This window comes from Drosophila simulans, chromosome 2R (genome assembly GCF_016746395.2).
Source record: "Drosophila simulans strain w501 chromosome 2R, Prin_Dsim_3.1, whole genome shotgun sequence".
Taxonomy (NCBI): Eukaryota; Metazoa; Arthropoda; class Insecta; order Diptera; family Drosophilidae; genus Drosophila; species Drosophila simulans.
This window is the reverse complement of record NC_052521.2, coordinates 20,225,038-20,243,968: the sequence shown is the minus strand read 5'-3', so window position 1 is coordinate 20,243,968 and position 18,931 is coordinate 20,225,038. Positions and strand designations below refer to the sequence as shown.

Below are 18,931 nucleotides of genomic sequence, written 5' to 3'. Positions count from 1 at the left end.
ATGAAAAAATGCGTTTTGTCCTCTCGGCTTTTTTTTTTTGCGATGCGGCAAATTGTTTGCCGGCAAACGGACGACATTCCTGCTGACAGGCGAACATGTTGCAGAAGTCCTCCTCGAAAGGGAAATACAAATTTATGGGCCAAACAACAGGCTCCTGTCAAATCAAATGGCAAACGGAAATGACGGAGCAAACGGGCTCCTGAAGCCAGCCAAGTGCGCCGTTATGGAACGGTGTATTATCCCTTTCGAAGGACACGAAGCGCTCCTCTCTCCTCTCCACGGAAAGCAGCTGAAGTGGACAGTTCAAATTAATCAAGGATCTGCCTTGTGTGGAGCACGGAAACTCACTTGCTCTTAAAAAAAGTATAGATACAATTGGACAACTGATAAATAGCTAATAAGAGTGAAAATTTAACCACCGTTAATCAGTGGATACAGCAAAGCTGCCAAGGATACGGTTGGAATCCCCCATGACGGGCTCTATAATTAGGTGATAATTTCTGCCTCTGTTAAAAAGCAATTATTTATAAGAGGCCTAATGAACGAGGCCTCCACGCAGATGGAGTCTCTAAGTTTTGGACTCGCCCCATGTGGCATAAAGTAGATGACACGGGCTACATTGTCAGATGAAAGGGAAACGCGATGCAAAGATATTGGATGATGCAGGGGAGGATTCCGGTGACAGCTTCTTAAGTTCCACGCCGCCACGGGCACAAGATTTGTGTACCATCAACATCTTTCGGTTTCAGCCTGTCCAAATATGTCACACGATGATGGATACATCACTCGGATCATAAAAAAGGGGCGCCATTGAAATCGAGAAGGGGAAATTAAAACTGAGGTAATAATCACACATGAGAAATACTATAAAAAAAAAGATTAACAAAACACTTTCCCTTGTCAACAAATTGTGTGTGTAGTGTGTATTTCAAAGAGTTTATTTTAAAGTTACTAACCATAAAAAATCAAATAATCATAGTTGAATTACAGACATACAATTTTTATTTCAGCTGTCACTGGAAATTTTCCGATGATTTAGAAACGATTTCTCCAGATACATCGAAATTGTTTCTAGATCTCGCAAAATTTCAAATCACAACTCAGACGAAGGCTGTCAGAATGAGCTGTTCGATTGGGAAGAATATTGAAACTTATTGGAACAGGTCCGTACCTCGATATCTTCACTTCCTTGATAAAGACTGTGATAATCAGAGCTTTGAAATCTCCTCCAGAAGGTTTTAAAGCCTTGTACGGATGTCTAACAACCTGACAGAAGTTTCATATCCCAGTAATACTGGTTCCTTATGTCAGAAGAACCATTTTCAAACGAAATTGACTAGGATTGACTTAGACTGACTTGCTGGCTCACAACCGAGATGCCTTCCATTGCAGAATGGCGAACATTAGAAACGAGATGATCAGGCAGATGACCAGAGTGGAAGTTCCCAGCAGAAGACAAGCAGTTGAGTTGGTCTGAATGACGTTGTTCTCATTGTTCGTGTAGTAGTAACCCGACTGCGTATTCTCCGCATAGTTCCTGGCGCCACAGTGCGCCTTGAGCTCCGAGGTCAGGTCCATGGCAATGGTGTAGCACTTGCGGTAGCTATAGCCGAAGAACAACTTCCTCAATTCGCCGTCCTTAGTCTCGCAATTTAGTTTGTGCACATCCATCATCCAGAGGGTTCGGCAATCGCGGATTTCCGGGAAGCGGAAGGCAAGGAGGTAGCTGGAGTTCCGGCTGTCCAGCTTGAAGATGCTGTAGGGATCCTTGGCGGTGATCAGCCGATTGCGATACTTCTTGGTCAGCGACTCCGGGACGCGGGACGAGCAGACGTGGGTCATTGAGTCCGTAAAAAAATTCCTGCAAAGCGTTTGAAAATCATCGGCTACCATCATTTTTCGCTGTACGATCACAACGGAAATTTTGAATAAGTTTTAGTCTTCTTTTTTTCTGCTGTCTGTACAAGTCTACTTTATGAATTTCTGATTCACGGCAATGTGACCTGCTAGCCAGACTTGAATAGATCTTCAGAACCGGATTGAACTCCAGCTGGTTGGATGGAGGTCGATATAATTGTTTGTTTACAAAAAACTGTTGGACAAACGTTTAGCATAAGTCAAGGTTAATTGGTTGACTTAGTCAGTCTTCTGTAAATAAACATATCGCACTTACGCAGGTTTTTTACAACTCCACAAATGGATTATTATACTCATCTTAATTGAACACAAATAATTCTTTGAAGTACTGGTGAAAGACAGTTGACGGTTTGAAGTAGGTTATCAAAAATTAAATCTTGAATCGCAAATAGACTCTTCAAATAAAATATCCCCTCGGGCAATGGAAAAAAATCAATTTAGAAATAAACAAACTAAAGCCGGTGAAAAACATTTCTTTTTTTTTTTTTTTGTTTTTTGATGCAAAAAAAAGCAGCGAATGGAAACCCATTAATGACAGGCTTGATTAGCATAATGTATATTAAATGGAATACAAAGTGTTTGTGACTAAGCGAATGTGATAGCCGAAAAACAAAGTCCGGCGAAATTGTATACCTATAATTATTCGAAATTGATGTTTGTATTTTATTGTATTTCATTTTATGCTAATACGAACGCGATACTCTGGCCGAGTGATTCCCAAAATCCCACAATAGATGCGTGAGTGTGCGGAAAGGTTAACCCCAAACTCCAAAACTGGTCTTCCCGAGGGGATGGTGATAGTGATGGGGATATTGTGTTTTCGATGCTTTTCGCTGGTTTCGATGGTAGCGATTTATTAGAGAGAATGGAACCGGCACGCCAACACTTGACACCCAATTCCGTCAGAACCAGATGAGCAGGTTGTTGAACCAGGCGAATCCGTTTATATAATAGGCTGCCAGGCCGAAATCGATCAACAGTCCGAAACGGAAAGATCTAAAGTAAACAAGCCATCCAAGATGCGAGCTGCCATCGTGTTCGTCGTTGTGATTTTCGCACTCCTCAGTGTCCTGGAGGCCGTGCCCGCTCCACAGTTCGGATATGGTGGCTACGGCGGATACCCCGGCTACGGCGGATTCGGAGGCGGATACCCCGGCTACGGCGGCTTCGGTGGCGGATTCCCCGGTGGCTTCCGGCGCGGCGGATTCGGCGGAGCCAGTGCCTCGGCCTCGTCCTCGGCCTCCGCTGGCGGATTCGGCGGTGGCTTCTACGGTTAGGAAGTCCAGAAGATGATTAAGCTTAAGCCAGTTCGATTCAAATAAACCAAATCAATATTCTTGTGACTCCAATATTTGTGGTTTGGTTTTTATGGGTGAGCATAGCCAAGTTAGCATTTGAAGTCAATGTTTACGTCTACAGAACAGAACACAAATATGTACAAGGTTTATGGGTGTAAAGTTTTGGTTTGGTTTTTGGAAGAAGTACAGACCCACTTGTTGGTGTATTAAACACATTTGAATTACCGAATTCTGTGCGGTCGACATTTTGCTGCTGCAACAAGCATTTAAACGTTTTTAGCAGAGAATGCAGGGAACTTTCCGCCCCAGAAACGAACTTTCACTTGGCCAAAATGTTCGATTCGGCACAGCTGTGGCTCACATTTGCCTGAGCCGCAAGTAAATCAATGCAGAGGCCCTCGTCCTTTCCCTGCGTCGATGCCAAAGGATGCCAAAGTCAGGTCAAATCCACAGAATGTGCATCGAACTTGGTTCAACGACTTTGCGGCATCATTAAAAACTTTTGCCCGGCATCTTGAGCAGTCCTCAGTCCTTAGTCCTTGGTCCTTAGCCAGGGCTTCACTGGCCTGACTCCGGCATTTTGGTCGCACACATCTGGAGGACATCTTCTTATATTGTTATTTTTCAAATTTATGTCCTTCGGCCGAGGGCACCACCGGATGGGAAAAGGCCAGAGAATGCAAGTTAAGCTGAATAGCTTCTTTGCCTGTTGACGTTCACTCAAAGTTGCATTGATGGACGCGGCAGTTTGGTCCAGCTCCGGCTTTTCACCCGATCCACCGCCACCCATTCGACGTCGCGGCTCTGGCACTGATGTTCATCCATTGTGTCCTGTGTGCGAGCTGTGTGTCCTGCGAGTCCGGCGACTCGGATGCCTCTGTGGGTCGTGTGGCCACTGCACAATGCCCCCTGTTCTCTATGGCCTCCATTCATTGGAGCCCTGCAAGTCATGGGCATTCAAAGGCATAATATAATAACGCGTTTATGTCCTCTCAGCGATTTTATGATGCCCCATTGCTGCAGCGGCCGAGCCAGAATAATGATGACCACAGGAGTCACCAGGATATGTGCCCCTCAGTTGTGTGAGTAATGACACAGTTGAATGGTTCGTAAAATGAGATCTTCATCGCAGCCTCTATGATAACATTTACTTTTCTTATTCTCTAGAGAAAGCGCTTAAAAAACATACCAATGCAAAGGACAAAGGACACTTTCTAGAGTTCAATTTTTCAGCGAATGTGCTTTTTTGAGTGACTGAAATGATGTTGCGACCAAAATCAAACGGCTGTCTAATCCCAGCCAATTTACATGTGTGTGTGGCAATGGCAATGGCAATGCAAATCAAGGATTCTTTTCGGCAACACGTAAAGGGCGGTTCCAAGGATTTTCGGGCTGGAGTGGGGGCGGTATGAAGTGCAAACTGTTCGCCTAAAATATGTCAATCGGAATGTAAATCATTGCGTAATTTGCATTTTGAGCAAATCAGCTCCAATTCAAATTGCCGATGCCCGGTGCGTCAGCCCCTCCTCCCCCCTCCCGAATCCCCCGCGAGCCCCAAATCCTTTGCCTCTGTTGCTGGCAACACGTGAGTTATGGCGACGATTTTGACAATTGTCAAGCGACGGGCCACGCCTACCTACCGAATGGGGCAAGGGGCGTAGAGGCGACGCATCCGTTACGTGCGTCTATATGTTTGCCGCTCGATTCGGGCCACATAAATCTTGGCTCTTGTTATCCAACATAATTGTGTTGACGTGCCTCGATGCGAATTTAAATCATGTTAATATCTATATTTATAGGGAATGCCGCCAGAAGTCGCCTCACTTTGAATGGGCTCAATATGTAGTCATCATTTGAGTTTGAAATATAAAATGCGTTATTAAACCAGTTCTGTTTTCTACGTTTAATATAAAACGATGGCTTAAAAGCTGTGATACAACTAAGATTTTTACAAATTCTAATCGAAATAAATCTATGTTACTCGATTAGTTGAAAGAGAGACATTGTTTTTCTGTGGCTTAATTATTTTTAGATCCATTTCGATTGGACTATTTTTAATAAAAGGATTGCACGATAAGCCGATTGTAAAGGAAAATGGTTTTAAATTCCAGAAATGAAACAGTGCACAACTTGGATGCACGTTTTGCGTGCAGAAGGAATTAGATTTACATTCGGCGTTTGGTAGCAACGAATTTATTGCGAAAATTATGCTTTGATTTATTTTATTTCGTTTTATTTATGCCTCCCTTAACTCTAAACTCACCCGATTCACCTGCTGCCATTTCCAGCATTTCGCCACTGTGTTGTGTGCCTGTGTTTATGACGCAACTTTCATCACGTACAACGTAGAGCAGATGTACATACGCCAAAAAGTATGCAACAGCAAAACGTGATTTCGTTTTAAATTTCAACAGCGAGTGCTGTCAAAGCTGAATTTATTTGCTGAACGCATTCATTTGGAAATTATCGAATAGGAAATTATTGGCTGCCGCAGAACAGATCGATTTTGTTGCCCGGAAGCGTTTAAAATTATTACGGGTCAGAAAATAGTTTCTTACAAACGCTAAAATATCATTCTTTAGTTAAGAGTGGTTCTAGCAAGGTGCATACTCCTGTACAGCAACTACAATCCCTTTCCCATAACTAAATGAAATTGCAGTAGAACTAGTATGTAATACAACACGCTGCTGATCATGGCAAACCACATTCTGCGATTGGCTTGGAAAAGCCCACAAGACCAGAGCTGCAACTTTGAACTATTCGAATAGATCACATAGGAGCTTATCTGAAATGAAAGTAGTTGCATGAGCATCTCTACAAGGAATAGCAGCGAATACAAATACCTCTTTTGTCCAGCGGACTTCACTCCAGGTGTGCTTGGCTGAATCGTGGTACTCCACCGCCACATCGCACATGTTATCGATGAGATAGTAGTCCAAGGAACGCACGTGGTATTGGACAGTGCCGTAAACGAGCCAAAAGAAGGGCGTGGTGAGGTCGAAGGTGAACACAGCTCCCCAATAAGCCTGGACCACACCGATTACAAAGTGATCGAAGCGGGAGGCCAGCATCTGGGGGGCGTAGATTTTGTTTATGTTGAGCGCTGTCTTGGTGAGGCAGGCATGGAGAAGCCAGAGATGCTGCAGCTCCCTGTGGTTCCTAGGCGATTTCGATTTCACAATTTGGTCCAGACGCCTGTTGACGCAATCGAAGCCACGAGCAATGTGCCACAGGGCGAGAAAGTAGCCCATGGGCACCATATTCAGGATATTGTTGGTATTACACATGAAAAAAAACCTGACCAGGTTAACCAAGATTATCGCATCGTTCGAGTAGAACAGAAACAGGATGTCTGTGACGCACAGCCAAGACAGCGTGAAGAACTTCACAAAGAGAAGAATCCTCAAGGACCTTCTCACACCGCCTATGCCCTTAAAGCCACATCGCTTCTCTTCTCGGAATAGTGTTAGCAGCAGTGGTTGCATCTCCTTAAACGCTGTATCGCGAAATCCTCGCGACAGGACTGTGTACACTATGACCAGGAAGGACACCGCTTCCCTCACGTTATTGGTGATCAGAATGAGCTGCGGAAAGGACCTTTTCTGCTGGAAAACCAATCGAACCTGCCACATTACGATGGGCAACATGATGAGCGTCACTATGTTGGCGACTAGAGCATAAGTCCGAGAAAATAGGGTACTATAAAACTTTCGATTGGAAAATTGCTGTGAGGTTATTCCAATTGCCAGCGAGTAGCGGAAATACAATTTAATCATCCAATAAACCATGACGACGTCCTTTGTGCACTAGTTTGTGGAATGAACTGATGACAAGTGCTTTGCTAATGAGCCCGCGAGCCCGATTTGATTGAAAGCAAGATAGAAATGCGGAAATAATACTGATACGAAGAGCATTACCCAAATGAATGAACTACAATACAAAGCTTAATTACTGAAAATCAAAAGAAACTGCACCAGGAGCATAAAGTGACACAGAATGCCCTCGGCCATGTGGAGGAAGCTGGTTCGATGTGGCAGATACATGCCGCAGAGCTTCAGATTCAGCTCCATACTCCTTTCGTATATGATAAATGCACCGAGCTGCCAATGAAATTAAATCGAGGTGTCAAAAGGACACCCGTATCATTGATCTCACACCCTAGACTTACTTACCTCCTTGGACATTCTACCCTCGATGACTGCGTCCATGGGTTTACAATGATAAGTACTCATAGTTTCGAGAAGGTAATCGATTATGAAAATTTCCAGACTGCGAACGCAGCAAATGAAGCTCAGAAGGGCAGTACAGCCAATACTATAATATTTACAAGCAGTCCATATGACCGCATCATCCTCGTTTGATGGAGTCTGCCATCCACGAATCTGTAGGATGTCATGCCGATCAACAGGGCGTATACGTTATACACGGCAGTCAGTCTTTTCATATCTAAAGTATCCGCTGTCGTGGGAAGTTCAACGTAGACTAACACAGTGAAACTAAAAAAATTTCAAGTTTAGACTAGAAAAGTGTCTCTAAATTGACTTAAGTGTAAAGCTGATAGCATCGATGCAGTCATATGCGGCACATTCATGACAGTCTGGCGTTTCCAGTTTGCAGAAAATGTTTTGAATGTAATTTTTATCTGGCAATAATCGTAATAGCTCAAATAAGCAGCAGTGTTCTGAAATCACTCGACCCAAAGTGTGTAGTAAAAAACGACGGACTTACGGACTTCAAATTTATTGATAGTTATTCGCGGTACTAAAGACCACCTCGCATGACGAGATGAAACTGGAACAGCATGCTGGAGTGGACGATGATGGAGCCCACCATTTGCAACCATTTCCGCTTGTTGACGGGATAGAGTCCGCAGACCAACAGATCCAGTCGCGTGCTGCTCTCATAGATCAAGTAAGAACTGAGCTGAAAATGGGAATTAACTTTAGAAGGAAAGTTTACTAAATAAGACTTCATCTAAAGCCACCTCATTGGACATGCTGCTTTCAGGGGCGAAGAACTTTGGCTGGATTTGGTACTCGCTGACCAGATCGCAGATATAGTCGTTCAGAAAGAAATCGAAACTCCGTGCCCAGTAAATTAGGGATCCGAAAACCTTTTCAAACGAGGGCTCCTGGTCGGTGGTCGAGTAAATCGTGCCTATGCAACCGTTGATTATGGAGTATATGAAGTAATCAAATCGCAGGGCAAGCATTTGGGGACCGTAGTGCTTGTTTATCCTGCGGGCTGTATAGCTAAGATTTCTGTGCAGAGCCCACAGGCTGCGGAGTTCTTTTGACTTCCTCTTCGAGTCCATCGATTGGGAGGCGACTACCTCTTTCAGTTGCTGGTTGACAAAGTCATATCCCTTGGCTACGTGCCACAACGAGATGAAGTAGAAGAATGTGGTGACAACCAGGATAGTTAGGGAAATGTTAACCAAGAGTCCATTGCAAAAATTGGACCAGTTTTGAGCTCTCCACTGGTAAATGAAAACCGCCAGAATGTACGACAAGCACGAGTAGGTCAATGTTAATGTTTTCAAGAAAAACATCCGCCGAAGTAGTGAGTTCATTTTCTTTCCCGTGCGCAACATTTCCCGATTCACTTGCAGCACAATGCGTTGCAAGTCCATCAGCATGGCGTCCCTGTAGCATCGCGAGATCAGGGTGTAGGCTATGGCAGCATAGTTGGTTGTAAACATGATGTACGGAGTGACCCTCATGTACGAAGGCATCCAATCCGCCGCACTCAATAGCTTGGCCGACTTCCAGAAAGCCCTCGGCAGCAGAGTCAAGCAGATGGCATTTATAAGCAAGCAATATATCCGAGTAATCCGCGACTGCCTGAATTTTCCACCCATTGCTTCGTATGACGTCATGCCGATGAACACGGCGTATACGTTATACGCTTGACCTATCCGCTTCATTGTTGGTAACCGAATGGACCGCATTTGAAGGGTTTCGCAGTGCAACTAAAGTTGTTAGCTCGCAAAAATGGTAATTAGGAAAAGTGTTATTCCGCAGGGCGATCCAAATCAGCATGGTTATGATAACCAGCCTTGATGACCAGTTTTCCATTAAGATTGTTCAGCTTTTGTATTGAAAGGGAAGTAAGACACTACTTAAAAAGACTCTTTAACTGTATTTAATATTAAAAAAGAACATTTTATTCGTATTAGTCCCTATTACTTATCTACTTAATGTCAAATCAAACTGAAGCAGCAATATGGCGTTGCATGCAACAACTCCCATCATCTTAAGCCACCTGGCTTTACTGGGCAAGTAGAGTCCACATACCTTCAAGTCGAGTCTCATGCTGTTCTCGTAGATCAGATAGGCACTAAACTGTAATTATAGTATTAAGTTTGGAACTATATCTAGTTTACTCGATACTCTACCGCCTTCTGGTTTATAACTCCTTCGATAAGTTCGTGTTTTGGATAACTTTGATACCTCGCGGTCAGGTCACAGATGACATTGTTCAGGAAGAAGTCCAAAGCCCGAATGAAGTATATCAGGCCAGCATGAATTAACATCAGACTCATTCCTTGGAACAGGAAAATGATTCCCACGTAGCCATACACAACAGCGAACAAAACGTATTCCGTGCGCGAGACGAGCATCTGGACTCCATAGACTCGACTTATTCTGCTGGCCATTAGGCTGAGGGTCCAGTGAAAGGACCACAGATCTTGCAGGACCTCCGAGAAATCCTCAACATTACTGCCAGATTTAAAGGAGATTAGATTTTTTATCTCGCGATCCACAAAATCATAGCCTCTGGCGATTTGCCAAAAGGAGGTGAAGTAAAAGTAGTTGCTGGTGTTCAGGATGCTGTAGGCTACACCTATTATAGTTGCTTCCAAAAATCGATCTTTTAGAAATAAAAACGATAGAAAAGATCCCAGATTAAGATAGGTGAGGGTGAACGACTTCATATACAACAGTTTCCTAAGTTTCAAATTCGTTTTCCTTTCAGCCAGCTCCATTTTCCGGTTTAACTGATCGGTTATGTCCACCAAATCGGAAAAAAGACTATCCCGATACGAGCGCGATATTAGAACATATACTATAACCGCATAGTTAACCGAATAGAGAACCAATGGCACCATAGACATCGTTTCCGGGAACCAGGGCGACCTCATCATATCTGTGCCTGCGCACCAAAACATCCAGGCCAAAGTTACTATCGTTCCAATGTTCCATACCAGGGCGTATGCCTGGGATATCCTCGATTGAATAAATTTGCCATTTACTATCCTGTAAGACGTCATGCCAATGAGCTGGGCATATCCATGGTAGATCTTAACTTGTTTCTCCATTATCCTGCCGCAGAGAACCTCTTTCTACCAGAAGTCAGCCTACACTAACCGCAGTGGTGTTTGTTTTGAAAATATTTAACCTATCTGCTTGCATTGAAAATGAGCATTCGTTTTGCAGATTGACAGATTATGACAACCATTAAAATTCCCATAAGTGTAAGCAAACGCAAGCGGTAGATCTAAAATTGTTGATAAGGCTTTTAAAAGCGAGGAGTGCTATTTTTAGCAACATGAATTAACTACCCTAGCGGTTTGGTTCCACTTTAATAAACCCTTTTTTCTGCGCAACAATGCCCGATTAGACATGTTTGCACACGCTCGAAGTTCAAAGCCGTGTCAAAACAAAAGGATTTGTATTTATGACCTTGTTTACCAAACCTTGTTCTCACCAACCCTTTTTTGACCTTTTGACCCAATGACAGGTACTAACTTAGATAATTGGGGGGCTAAATTCTACCTGGTTACTATATAAATACGTTTAATATCGGGATCAGCATATTCGCTATCAGCACCTCAAGAAGTAAACATACAAGAATGGAAAGTTCTCTGTCGTTTCTCCAAGTGAATCCTGCCTGCCTCATTCTCCTTGTACTGGGAATTTCGCTGGTGGATTTTATGGTCAACAATTGGTCCTGCCCAGAGGAAGATTCATCCTGGCATCCTTCAACTTCTACTGTTTCCGCCAAAAAGAACAAAAAGTGCGGGAACGAGACTCCTTTGGTCAGAAATTATGGATTGCGACATCGCGCTAAGCTTCTGGCTAGCGTAAAACGTCGGCTCGATAATCAGTTTTAAGATAACCATGTTGTAGATATAAGAAATAAGCAATAAGATGTATCAAATATGACAATAAAAAAATTAATTCACGATATAAACATTACTTTGAACTTATCGATTTTTAAGCGGGCTTTCGATATATTTTCTTACAAGCGAGGGGCTGCCAGATGGCTTAGTTCTGTGGCAGTCTGGCGACGCTGACATTTTCTCTATGTTTTTAGTCAGCTAATTTTAAAGTTGGAAATAAAAACAACATTTCACTGGCTCTTTATTTTCAGCTTCAAATATAGTATTTGGTATTTTAAAGCAAATACAACTCGCTTATAGCTTTTTTTGTTTTTTAGTTTTGATTAGCTAATTCTGCATGTCGAGTAGTAGAGCATCTCTAAGAATCAACTGGTGCCATCACTGTGGACGGTGTTTATTTCGCCGGTTTTTATGTTGAGGAATTTTCTAAAGTCACGTTTCCTGGCACCGCGCGGCATGTCCTGCTTCTCGCAAGTGATGAACCCGATAACGGGGCAGAACTCCTGGCAGGAGCGCGGCGATGACTATGACTACCACCTGGAGGTGGCCAACGCGGGATTCGGCGACATGCTGCACGACTGGGAGCGGAATCAGAAGTACTTTGCCGCACTTAGGAAGACCATAGCCGGAATGCGGGAGGCGGGCAGGGAGGTGCACGTGCTGGACATCGGCACGGGCACGGGAATCCTGTCGATGATGGCCTTGGCGGCAGGAGCGGATTCGGTGACCGCTTGCGAGGCCTTCCTGCCGATGGCCAATTGCGCTGAGAAGATTCTGGCGGCCAACGGAGCTGGCGACAAGGTGCGACTCATCCGAAAGCGGTCCACGGAGATCCAAGTGGGCGAGGATATGCCACGAAAGGCCAATCTGCTAGTGGCCGAGCTGCTGGATACGGAACTGATTGGCGAGGGCGCCATCGGAATCTACAACCATGCCCACGCCGAACTGCTGACCGAGGACGCTCTCTGCATTCCCGCCCGTGCCAGATGCTACGCCCAGGTGGCGCAATCTCCGCTAGCTGCGCAGTGGAACAGCCTGAAAACGATTGCCAACTTGGACGGCGAACCTTTGCTGCACCCACCGGAGCAGCTGAAGAGCTGCCAAGGAGAGGCGGCTCTGCACGACGTCCAGCTGTCGCAGCTGCCAAGCTCCGCCTTCCGCCCGCTCACCGATCCCGTCGAGATCTTCCAGTTCGATTTCCAGCGCAAGCAGGAACGGGAGAAGCAGCGGGCGCAACTACTAAAGCTGCAGTCCAAGCAACCGGGAGCCGCTGAGCTGGTCTTCTACTGGTGGGACATTCAGCTGGACGATGGCGGCGAGATACTGCTCAGCTGTGCTCCTTACTGGGCGCATCCGCAGCTGAAGGAGCTGGCGGCCGAGAAGGCAAAGGATCACCCGCTGCCCAATGTGGTGCCCTGGCGGGATCACTGGATGCAGGCCATCTACTACATACCCAAGCCCCTGCAACTGCTCGAGGCAGGTAAATCCTTCCACCTCAGCTGCCACCACGATGAGTACTCCCTCTGGTTCGATGCTCGCGAAGAGGCGCCCACGAAGAGCGTGCGGCGTCATACCTGCACCTGCGACCTGCACATGACCTACTCACGCAGTAGGATTGGCCAGCTTAACCAGTCCCCGCGAAACAAGCGATACCTGCGCTACCTGGAGGAAAGCATAGAGGCAGAGAAGTCGAATGTCCTGGTCCTCGGAAACGGCTGCCTGCTGGGACTGGCTAGCTCTGCTTTGGGTGCTGCGTCTGTGCTGCTCCACGAACCCCATCGCTTCTCGCGTAGATTACTCGAGTCGATTGTTAAGCACAACCAGCTGAAGAACGTCCACTTCTTGGACAAGGTGGAGGAACTAGAGGACTCTCAGCTAGCTGCGCTCACTCACATTTTCGCTGAGCCCTACTTCCTCAATGCGATTCTACCCTGGGACAACTTCTACTTTGGCACCCTGCTCACCAAAATCAAGGACAAGCTGCCGGAGGGTGTAAAGATTTTGCCTTGCTCGGCGCGCATCTACGCTCTTCCCGTGGAGTTTCTGGATCTGCACAAGATTCGAGCTCCCGTTGGCAGCTGCGAGGGATTTGATCTGCGTCTGTTTGACGAAATGGTGGAGGTACGTCTGCAATTCTTTATTAACTTGTTGATCAATAAGTAAAATGTTTATTATTTTGCTTGCAGAGATCAGCAGAGCAGGCAGTGTCCCTGGTGGAGGCGCAGCCCCTCTGGGAATACCCCTGCCGCGCACTCTCAGAACCTCAGGAAGTCCTTAGTGTGGATTTTAGTAACTTTGGCCAAGAGCACAGCCTGAAGGGCAGCATTGAGCTGAAGCAGTGAGTGATTCGGCAGTAATGTTATGCAATGATTCAATTCAAAACTCATTCCCTTTCAGCACCGGAATCTGCAACGGAGTGGCCTTATGGGTAGACTGGAAGTTGGTGGAGGACAACAGCCCCAGATCAATTGTTAGTAGTGGTCCCAGTGAACCTGTCGTGCCCGGCGAGTTCGTGAAGTGGGACATGTTTGTGCGACAGGGTGTGCACTTTCCACGGAAACCCAAAGACGCTGTTACGCATCTCGAATGGAGCACGGATTTCAAGCCCCTGCTGGGTGAACTGAACTTCAGCTTTGGCCAGAAGAAGCTTTAACATTATACCATTTATTCACAATAATTTGGACAAATTACAACGTGCAACGAACGTCAGGACAAATAGAATGATTAAGTGAGCAAGAGACATAGTCGCAGTCTAGTCCTTGGGAATCTCGTTCTCCATGCGAGTGAGGGTTATGTTCCTGTCCGTCTGCGAGGCGTTGGCCACCTTGGAGCCGAACTCGCCGCCCCGGAGACGCATGCGCAGATCCAGGGCCCTGATGTCCGTCATCAGCGAGTGCTGCTTGTTCTCCAGATCCACGTCGATTCGCTTGCCGTGCTCCTCCAGCAGACTGAAGTTGGTCTTGCTCTCGTCTATCTTGGCCTGCAGCCGGCGTCGAATCTCTCGCAGCTTCTCCACCTCCAAGCAGAGCATGTCGTGCGCCTGGTCCATGCACAGTTCCATGCCCGACCTCTGGGCACGGTTCTCCAGGCGTGTCTCGGCCAGCTTCAGTGCATCCGTCTTGTCGCGCAACGCATTCTCCGAGGTGCGGATCTCGCACATCGCCCTCTCCATCTCCTCCTTCATCTTGAGCTGCTGCCACTCCAGTTCGTTCCTGGCCCGCTGCGTCTCGAAGATCCGCTTGCGGATGGTGTGCTCCGCCCGCTCCTGCTGCGACTGCAGCATGTTGCGCGCCTTTTCGCGGCACACGAACAAAGCCTCCCGGATGGCGTACGTGTCTGCCAGCTCATTCTCCGCCAGCAGCTTTATGTTCTTCACGTTCTCCAGCCACGTCTCGTAGGAGCAGGAACTAAGGGATTGGTTAGCTATCCTACTGAGCTAAGAGACATACCATGTGTGACTTACTTCTTCGGATTCCTTGTGGGATCCGGCTTGTATGAGATATTGGCCGAGTTGCGATCGAGCGCCAATTGCGAGTTATCCAGCTCCACCGCCTCCACCTTGAACTCGATCTCCAGTCCGATCTTGAAGCGCACTTCCTCCAGACGATTGAGCTTCTCCCACGCCTTCTGGCATCGATCGGCCAGCAGGCGCTGGTTGTTCTCCAGCACGACCAGTTCGTTCTTGATCTCGGTGTCGGCCTCATCGTACGTGATTTCCGATCCGAGGCGACCGTCTCTTATTGTCAGGCACTCGGCTATCACGGAAATCGGACCTGCCAACGCCTCCAGCTCCCGTTCCGTGGCATTCTTCTCCTCCTGCAGCATAAAGATCTCGCGCTCGATCTTCTCGAAGGACTTGGAAATGATATCCCGCCAGCGATTTAACTCGGAGATGCTGATGTACAAATTATGGATTATAAGTCGGGATATAAATCCCAATCCAAGACGCGGAAACTTACCGATCGGTCAGAGCCTCATTTGTCTCGTAGTTGGCCCAGTCGCCCTCGATCCGCGTCTCGTTTCTCAGGGATCGGGATGAGTGGCGGATGGCAAAAGCATCAGCTCTCCTGGCATCCGCCACATTCCGCATCTGGTTCACCCGGGCGTACCAGTCCGTCAGCGAAATGTGCTGGAGCGGCTTCTCCATCGTAACCACCGAGCGGAAGGCCATTGTGTTTTGCAAAAGTTTAGGAAAAACAGCAGGATTTATGCGTTAACAATTTTTAGAAAGTGTGTGCTCCCAACTAGAACTCCCAAAGCGGAATGGAACGTTTTTCTCAAACATCGATTTCAAGTGGCTGTTTGTTTGGTCAACGAACACTAGATCTCCAAGGCGCTGGGGTCATTGCCAAGGACTACGGGATTGTAATTCCTAATCACATACTTCCCTGGTTACAAAAATCAGATAAATAGAATATAATAATAATAATAATATAATTAAGATTTGAATAGTGATTACTTAACGGCTTAAAGATACAGGGGAGAAGTACATTATAAATTCAAAAACATTTTAAACAGTTCTTCAACCTTTGTACCACTGTGCACAATGGCCACTCCGCCTGGTGTTGAACTCAGCTACATCCCCAACCAAGTTTCCCACCAAACATCCACACTAACATCATCCTCTTGGTATTTTTCCGTGCGTACTTCGGTATTTTTCCCTAAAATCACTGCTGCGGTCACACTCCCGCACACACGTGTTTTTCTTTTCAAGCGTTTTGGTTGCCGCGTGTTAACGGACTCAATCACATTTCGTCGAAAGTTGTATTAAAAAGTGCAAGTACAGCAGCATAAAATGGGCAAACCAGGTGCGTAATGGCATGCTCTAACGATGCGAATCGAAGCAAGCGATGCCTTTGCTTCTGAAAGTCTCCAACTTAACCTCTGATTCAAACGAATTTCAAATGCGGATCTTTTCTATTGCAGGATTTAGTCCACGCGGTGGTGGTGGCGGCGGCGGAGGAGGAGGAGGAGGTGGATTCCGTGGTCGTGGTGGCGGCGGCGGCGGAGGAGGCGGCGGATTTGGAGGCGGCCGTGGACGCGGTGGCGGCGGCGATCGCGGTGGCCGTGGAGGATTCGGTGGTGGCCGTGGAGGAGGTGGTCGCGGTGGTGGTGGCGGCGGCGGTCGTGGTGCCTTCGGAGGACGTGGCGGCGGCGGTGGTCGCGGTGGCGGCGGCCGTGGAGGCGGCGGTCGCGGCGGAGGAGGACGTGGTGGTGGTGCTGGCGGCTTCAAGGGCGGCAAGACCGTCACCATCGAGCCGCATCGTCACGAGGGAGTGTTCATTGCCCGCGGCAAGGAGGACGCTCTGGTCACCAGGAACTTTGTACCCGGCTCCGAAGTCTACGGCGAGAAGCGCATCTCTGTTGAGGTTTGTTGTTCTCCTCTTTATTCACTTCCTTCCCTATTCCTAGCTTATGATGAGGTTGTGCAGGGGTACAGAACATGGCATCATGTGGCCATGAGCATCCTTGGCGGCCACCTGTGGCTGTGTGCACTCCAGGTGCACGTGAAGCAGTCGCGGGGCTCCAAGGGCTGCTTAGAATAATGCACAACTGAGGCGAATTCCCATCTATCTATCTTCATATCCCAAAACAAACAGAACCCAAACAAGTCCACCATTTTGAAAAGTGATTTGAAGCTACCTGAACAATCCCAACTACTCTGTATTTTACTCAACTTACTTCTTACTTTCTGCTTTAATGTATGAGAAAGAGCAATGAATTTAAATCTATTCTTCCCACTTCTTTGCAGACCAATGGCGAGAAGATTGAGTACCGCGTGTGGAATCCCTTCCGCTCCAAGCTGGCTGCCGCCGTTCTGGGTGGCGTCGAGCAGATTCACATGCCGCCGGGCTCTAAGGTTCTCTACCTGGGCGCCGCCTCCGGAACGACAGTCTCGCATGTGTCCGATGTGGTGGGACCCGAGGGTCTGGTCTACGCCGTGGAGTTCTCACACCGATCCGGTCGCGATCTGATCAACGTGGCCAAGAAGCGCACCAACATCATACCCATCATCGAGGACGCTCGCCATCCGCACAAGTACCGCATGCTGGTGGGCATGGTGGACACCATCTTCGCCGACGTTGCCCAGCCGGATCAGGGCCGCATTGTGGCGCTGAATGCCCAGCACTTCCTGAAGAACGGCGGACACTTTGTCATCTCGATCAAGGCCTCCTGCATCGACTCGACGGCGCAGCCCGAGGCGGTATTCGCTGCCGAGGTGAAGAAGATGCAGGCGGACAAGCTGAAGCCGCAGGAGCAGCTCACGCTGGAGCCCTACGAGAGAGACCACGCCGTCGTCGTTGGCGTCTACCGACCACCGCCCAAGCAGTGAGAAATCGTCTTCTGCTGGGTTTAGTTTTAAGGCTATTGTACTAATACAGACGAGTTGTATTAAGTTTCTTTTAAATATAAAACCATAGTTGTAAAGATAAATCAAAATGCACACTATTTTTGTAGCAGACGTACAAAATATACACAAAAACCAAATGCCAGTGTAACATTATGCAGTTCCTATGTAAGCTGAAGATCTTTAAAGTCAATCTTTGTACAAACGTGGTTTTTCTGAGAGGTATTTCGGAAAATTGCTGGGCGGGGCTACACAAGTTTGTTTTTATCTTGCCCTTTTAGTGGATTTAGACTGCATGTTTTCAAAACTCTGCATTCAGGTTACAAGGGAAACAATACTTTAGTTGTGTATATAAGAAAACTCTCCTGAAGCCCAATCATCACAGAAAGAGTAATGCTTAACAAAGAAATGTCAAACAAATATTAAGGTCAGCTATTAGTACACGCTGCAGCAAATGCACAATAAATAAAATAAATCAAGTGCCAAAAATAAAGAAAAAAAAAAAGACTCCTGCGCTGCGGACAGGATTCGAACCTGCGCGGGTAGAACCCAATGGATTTCAAGTCCATCTCCTTAACCACTCGGACACCGCAACTGTTTTGCTCCGGTGGCAAAGTTCCCATTTGGTATGAAGCACAGGGTTCCGCACCCCCCTCATCTATCATGCGCAGGGATGACGAACCATTTATACGGACACGAACCAAGAACTAGTGCCGGGGTGGTGTCTCGGCTCAAGCCATTCTTAATGAAAATTGGAGTTTCGTTTACGTGGCTAATGGAATCCATAAACATTATTAGCTTAACAAATAAATAAATACATTTTTTTGGTTCTATTACTACATTATTTTTACTCACTTAAGCTAATTGTTTACATTAAGAAGTATTAGCTAATGTCATCAAGAGCAGCTAACAATTAACCTGAAAATTGTGGCTTGATATTGAACAAAAAATGCAACTGCATATTTATTTCTGCATTCAAATATCTAGCGATTTACTGTCATCCCTTTGCAGAAATGCAGATGCTTATCAGCATAGAATTATGCAGGGAGAGATATGAGGAACAAATGGAGCGGACTTCGATAAGGCTGCGGTGTCCGAGTGGTTAAGGAGATGGACTTGAAATCCATTGGGTTCTACCCGCACAGGTTCAAGTCCTGTCCGCAGCGATGTGTGGTTGTAACACTTTTTTTTTCGAACCAAGTTTAACTAGAGATATTTTTTCGGACCTTTTAAGAATATATT

At 46.6% G+C, this 18,931-nt stretch overlaps 9 protein-coding genes and 2 non-coding genes across 11 annotated transcripts; 5 read left to right on the top strand and 6 right to left on the bottom strand.

Annotated features, from left to right (window-relative positions):
• Positions 1 to 979: 979 nt before the first annotated feature.
• LOC27206328 lies at positions 980 to 2,164 on the bottom strand. Its single transcript, XM_016172226.3, has one exon. The coding sequence runs from the start codon at positions 1,894 to 1,896 to the stop codon at positions 1,366 to 1,368; it is 531 nt and encodes a 176-aa protein (XP_016029198.1). The 5' UTR covers positions 1,897 to 2,164; the 3' UTR covers positions 980 to 1,365.
• Positions 2,165 to 2,867: 703 nt separating this feature from the next.
• LOC27207806 (neuropeptide-like protein 29) lies at positions 2,868 to 3,266 on the top strand. The gene has a single exon (XM_016183466.3). The coding sequence runs from the start codon at positions 2,937 to 2,939 to the stop codon at positions 3,192 to 3,194; it is 258 nt and encodes an 85-aa protein (XP_016029197.1). The 5' UTR covers positions 2,868 to 2,936; the 3' UTR covers positions 3,195 to 3,266.
• Positions 3,267 to 5,602: 2,336 nt separating this feature from the next.
• Positions 5,603 to 7,335, bottom strand: LOC6735817 (putative gustatory receptor 59b). Its single transcript, XM_016168799.3, has 2 exons — positions 6,059 to 7,335; positions 5,603 to 6,000 (listed from the first exon to the last, which is right to left on the bottom strand). The coding sequence occupies exons 1-2, from the start codon at positions 7,001 to 7,003 to the stop codon at positions 5,839 to 5,841; spliced, it is 1,107 nt and encodes a 368-aa protein (XP_016029196.1). The 5' UTR covers positions 7,004 to 7,335; the 3' UTR covers positions 5,603 to 5,838.
• Positions 7,328 to 9,326, bottom strand: LOC6735816 (putative gustatory receptor 59b). Its single transcript, XM_016168798.3, has 2 exons — positions 8,200 to 9,326; positions 7,328 to 8,138 (listed from the first exon to the last, which is right to left on the bottom strand). The coding sequence occupies exons 1-2, from the start codon at positions 9,163 to 9,165 to the stop codon at positions 7,977 to 7,979; spliced, it is 1,128 nt and encodes a 375-aa protein (XP_016029195.1). The 5' UTR covers positions 9,166 to 9,326; the 3' UTR covers positions 7,328 to 7,976.
• Positions 9,228 to 10,536, bottom strand: LOC6735815 (putative gustatory receptor 59b). The gene is made up of 3 exons (XM_002082689.3): positions 9,613 to 10,536; positions 9,512 to 9,559; positions 9,228 to 9,305 (listed from the first exon to the last, which is right to left on the bottom strand). The coding sequence occupies exons 1-3, from the start codon at positions 10,534 to 10,536 to the stop codon at positions 9,228 to 9,230; spliced, it is 1,050 nt and encodes a 349-aa protein (XP_002082725.3).
• A 480-nt stretch (positions 10,537 to 11,016) lies between these two features.
• On the top strand, positions 11,017 to 11,408 carry LOC27208864. The gene has a single exon (XM_016184415.2). It carries the CDS (start codon positions 11,071 to 11,073, stop codon positions 11,329 to 11,331), a length of 261 nt encoding a protein of 86 aa, XP_016029194.1. The 5' UTR covers positions 11,017 to 11,070; the 3' UTR covers positions 11,332 to 11,408.
• Positions 11,409 to 11,678: 270 nt separating this feature from the next.
• On the top strand, positions 11,679 to 14,080 carry LOC6735814 (protein arginine N-methyltransferase 7). Its single transcript, XM_002082688.3, has 3 exons — positions 11,679 to 13,461; positions 13,527 to 13,678; positions 13,738 to 14,080. Exons 1-3 carry the CDS (start codon positions 11,752 to 11,754, stop codon positions 13,991 to 13,993), a joined length of 2,118 nt encoding a protein of 705 aa, XP_002082724.1. The 5' UTR covers positions 11,679 to 11,751; the 3' UTR covers positions 13,994 to 14,080.
• Positions 13,984 to 15,624, bottom strand: LOC6735813 (tektin-2). The gene is made up of 3 exons (XM_002082687.3): positions 15,300 to 15,624; positions 14,804 to 15,235; positions 13,984 to 14,747 (listed from the first exon to the last, which is right to left on the bottom strand). Exons 1-3 carry the CDS (start codon positions 15,509 to 15,511, stop codon positions 14,093 to 14,095), a joined length of 1,299 nt encoding a protein of 432 aa, XP_002082723.2. The 5' UTR covers positions 15,512 to 15,624; the 3' UTR covers positions 13,984 to 14,092.
• Positions 15,625 to 16,013: 389 nt separating this feature from the next.
• LOC6735811 (rRNA 2'-O-methyltransferase fibrillarin) lies at positions 16,014 to 17,840 on the top strand. Its single transcript, XM_002082686.3, has 3 exons — positions 16,014 to 16,148; positions 16,267 to 16,709; positions 17,093 to 17,840. The coding sequence occupies exons 1-3, from the start codon at positions 16,136 to 16,138 to the stop codon at positions 17,672 to 17,674; spliced, it is 1,038 nt and encodes a 345-aa protein (XP_002082722.1). The 5' UTR covers positions 16,014 to 16,135; the 3' UTR covers positions 17,675 to 17,840.
• A 362-nt stretch (positions 17,841 to 18,202) lies between these two features.
• Trnas-uga lies at positions 18,203 to 18,284 on the bottom strand. The gene has a single exon. It is a non-coding gene; the product is annotated as a tRNA-Ser (tRNA).
• Positions 18,285 to 18,773: 489 nt separating this feature from the next.
• Positions 18,774 to 18,855, top strand: Trnas-uga. The gene has a single exon. It is a non-coding gene; the product is annotated as a tRNA-Ser (tRNA).
• The last annotated feature ends 76 nt before the right edge of the window (positions 18,856 to 18,931 follow it).

Bases quoted from the DNA above. Each gene is read 5' to 3' on its own strand.
- LOC27206328 (XM_016172226.3), bottom strand. From the start codon at position 1,896: ATGATGGTAGCCGATGATTTTCAAACGCTTTGCAGGAATTTTTTTACG.
- LOC27207806 (XM_016183466.3), top strand. From the start codon at position 2,937: ATGCGAGCTGCCATCGTGTTCGTCGTTGTGATTTTCGCACTCCTCAGT.
- LOC6735817 (XM_016168799.3), bottom strand. From the start codon at position 7,003: ATGGTTTATTGGATGATTAAATTGTATTTCCGCTACTCGCTGGCAATT. The intron at 6,001-6,058 runs GTATTTGTATTC...CTTTCATTTCAG, and splicing joins AAGTCCGCTGGACAAAAGAG to ATAAGCTCCTATGTGATCTA.
- LOC6735816 (XM_016168798.3), bottom strand. From the start codon at position 9,165: ATGCGGTCCATTCGGTTACCAACAATGAAGCGGATAGGTCAAGCGTAT. The intron at 8,139-8,199 runs GTGGCTTTAGAT...TCCCATTTTCAG, and splicing joins AAAGCAGCATGTCCAATGAG to CTCAGTTCTTACTTGATCTA.
- LOC6735815 (XM_002082689.3), bottom strand. From the start codon at position 10,536: ATGGAGAAACAAGTTAAGATCTACCATGGATATGCCCAGCTCATTGGC. The intron at 9,560-9,612 runs GTAGAGTATCGA...CTATAATTACAG, and splicing joins GAGTTATAAACCAGAAGGCG to TTTAGTGCCTATCTGATCTA. The intron at 9,306-9,511 runs GTATGTGGACTC...TCAATACAAAAG, and splicing joins GCATGAGACTCGACTTGAAG to CTGAACAATCTTAATGGAAA.
- LOC27208864 (XM_016184415.2), top strand. From the start codon at position 11,071: ATGGAAAGTTCTCTGTCGTTTCTCCAAGTGAATCCTGCCTGCCTCATT.
- LOC6735814 (XM_002082688.3), top strand. From the start codon at position 11,752: ATGTTGAGGAATTTTCTAAAGTCACGTTTCCTGGCACCGCGCGGCATG. The intron at 13,462-13,526 runs GTACGTCTGCAA...TTTTGCTTGCAG, and splicing joins TGTTTGACGAAATGGTGGAG to AGATCAGCAGAGCAGGCAGT. The intron at 13,679-13,737 runs GTGAGTGATTCG...ATTCCCTTTCAG, and splicing joins GGCAGCATTGAGCTGAAGCA to CACCGGAATCTGCAACGGAG.
- LOC6735813 (XM_002082687.3), bottom strand. From the start codon at position 15,511: ATGGCCTTCCGCTCGGTGGTTACGATGGAGAAGCCGCTCCAGCACATT. The intron at 15,236-15,299 runs GTAAGTTTCCGC...TTTGTACATCAG, and splicing joins AATGAGGCTCTGACCGATCG to CATCTCCGAGTTAAATCGCT. The intron at 14,748-14,803 runs GTAAGTCACACA...CCAATCCCTTAG, and splicing joins CCCACAAGGAATCCGAAGAA to TTCCTGCTCCTACGAGACGT.
- LOC6735811 (XM_002082686.3), top strand. The intron at 16,710-17,092 runs GTTTGTTGTTCT...ACTTCTTTGCAG, and splicing joins AGAAGCGCATCTCTGTTGAG to ACCAATGGCGAGAAGATTGA.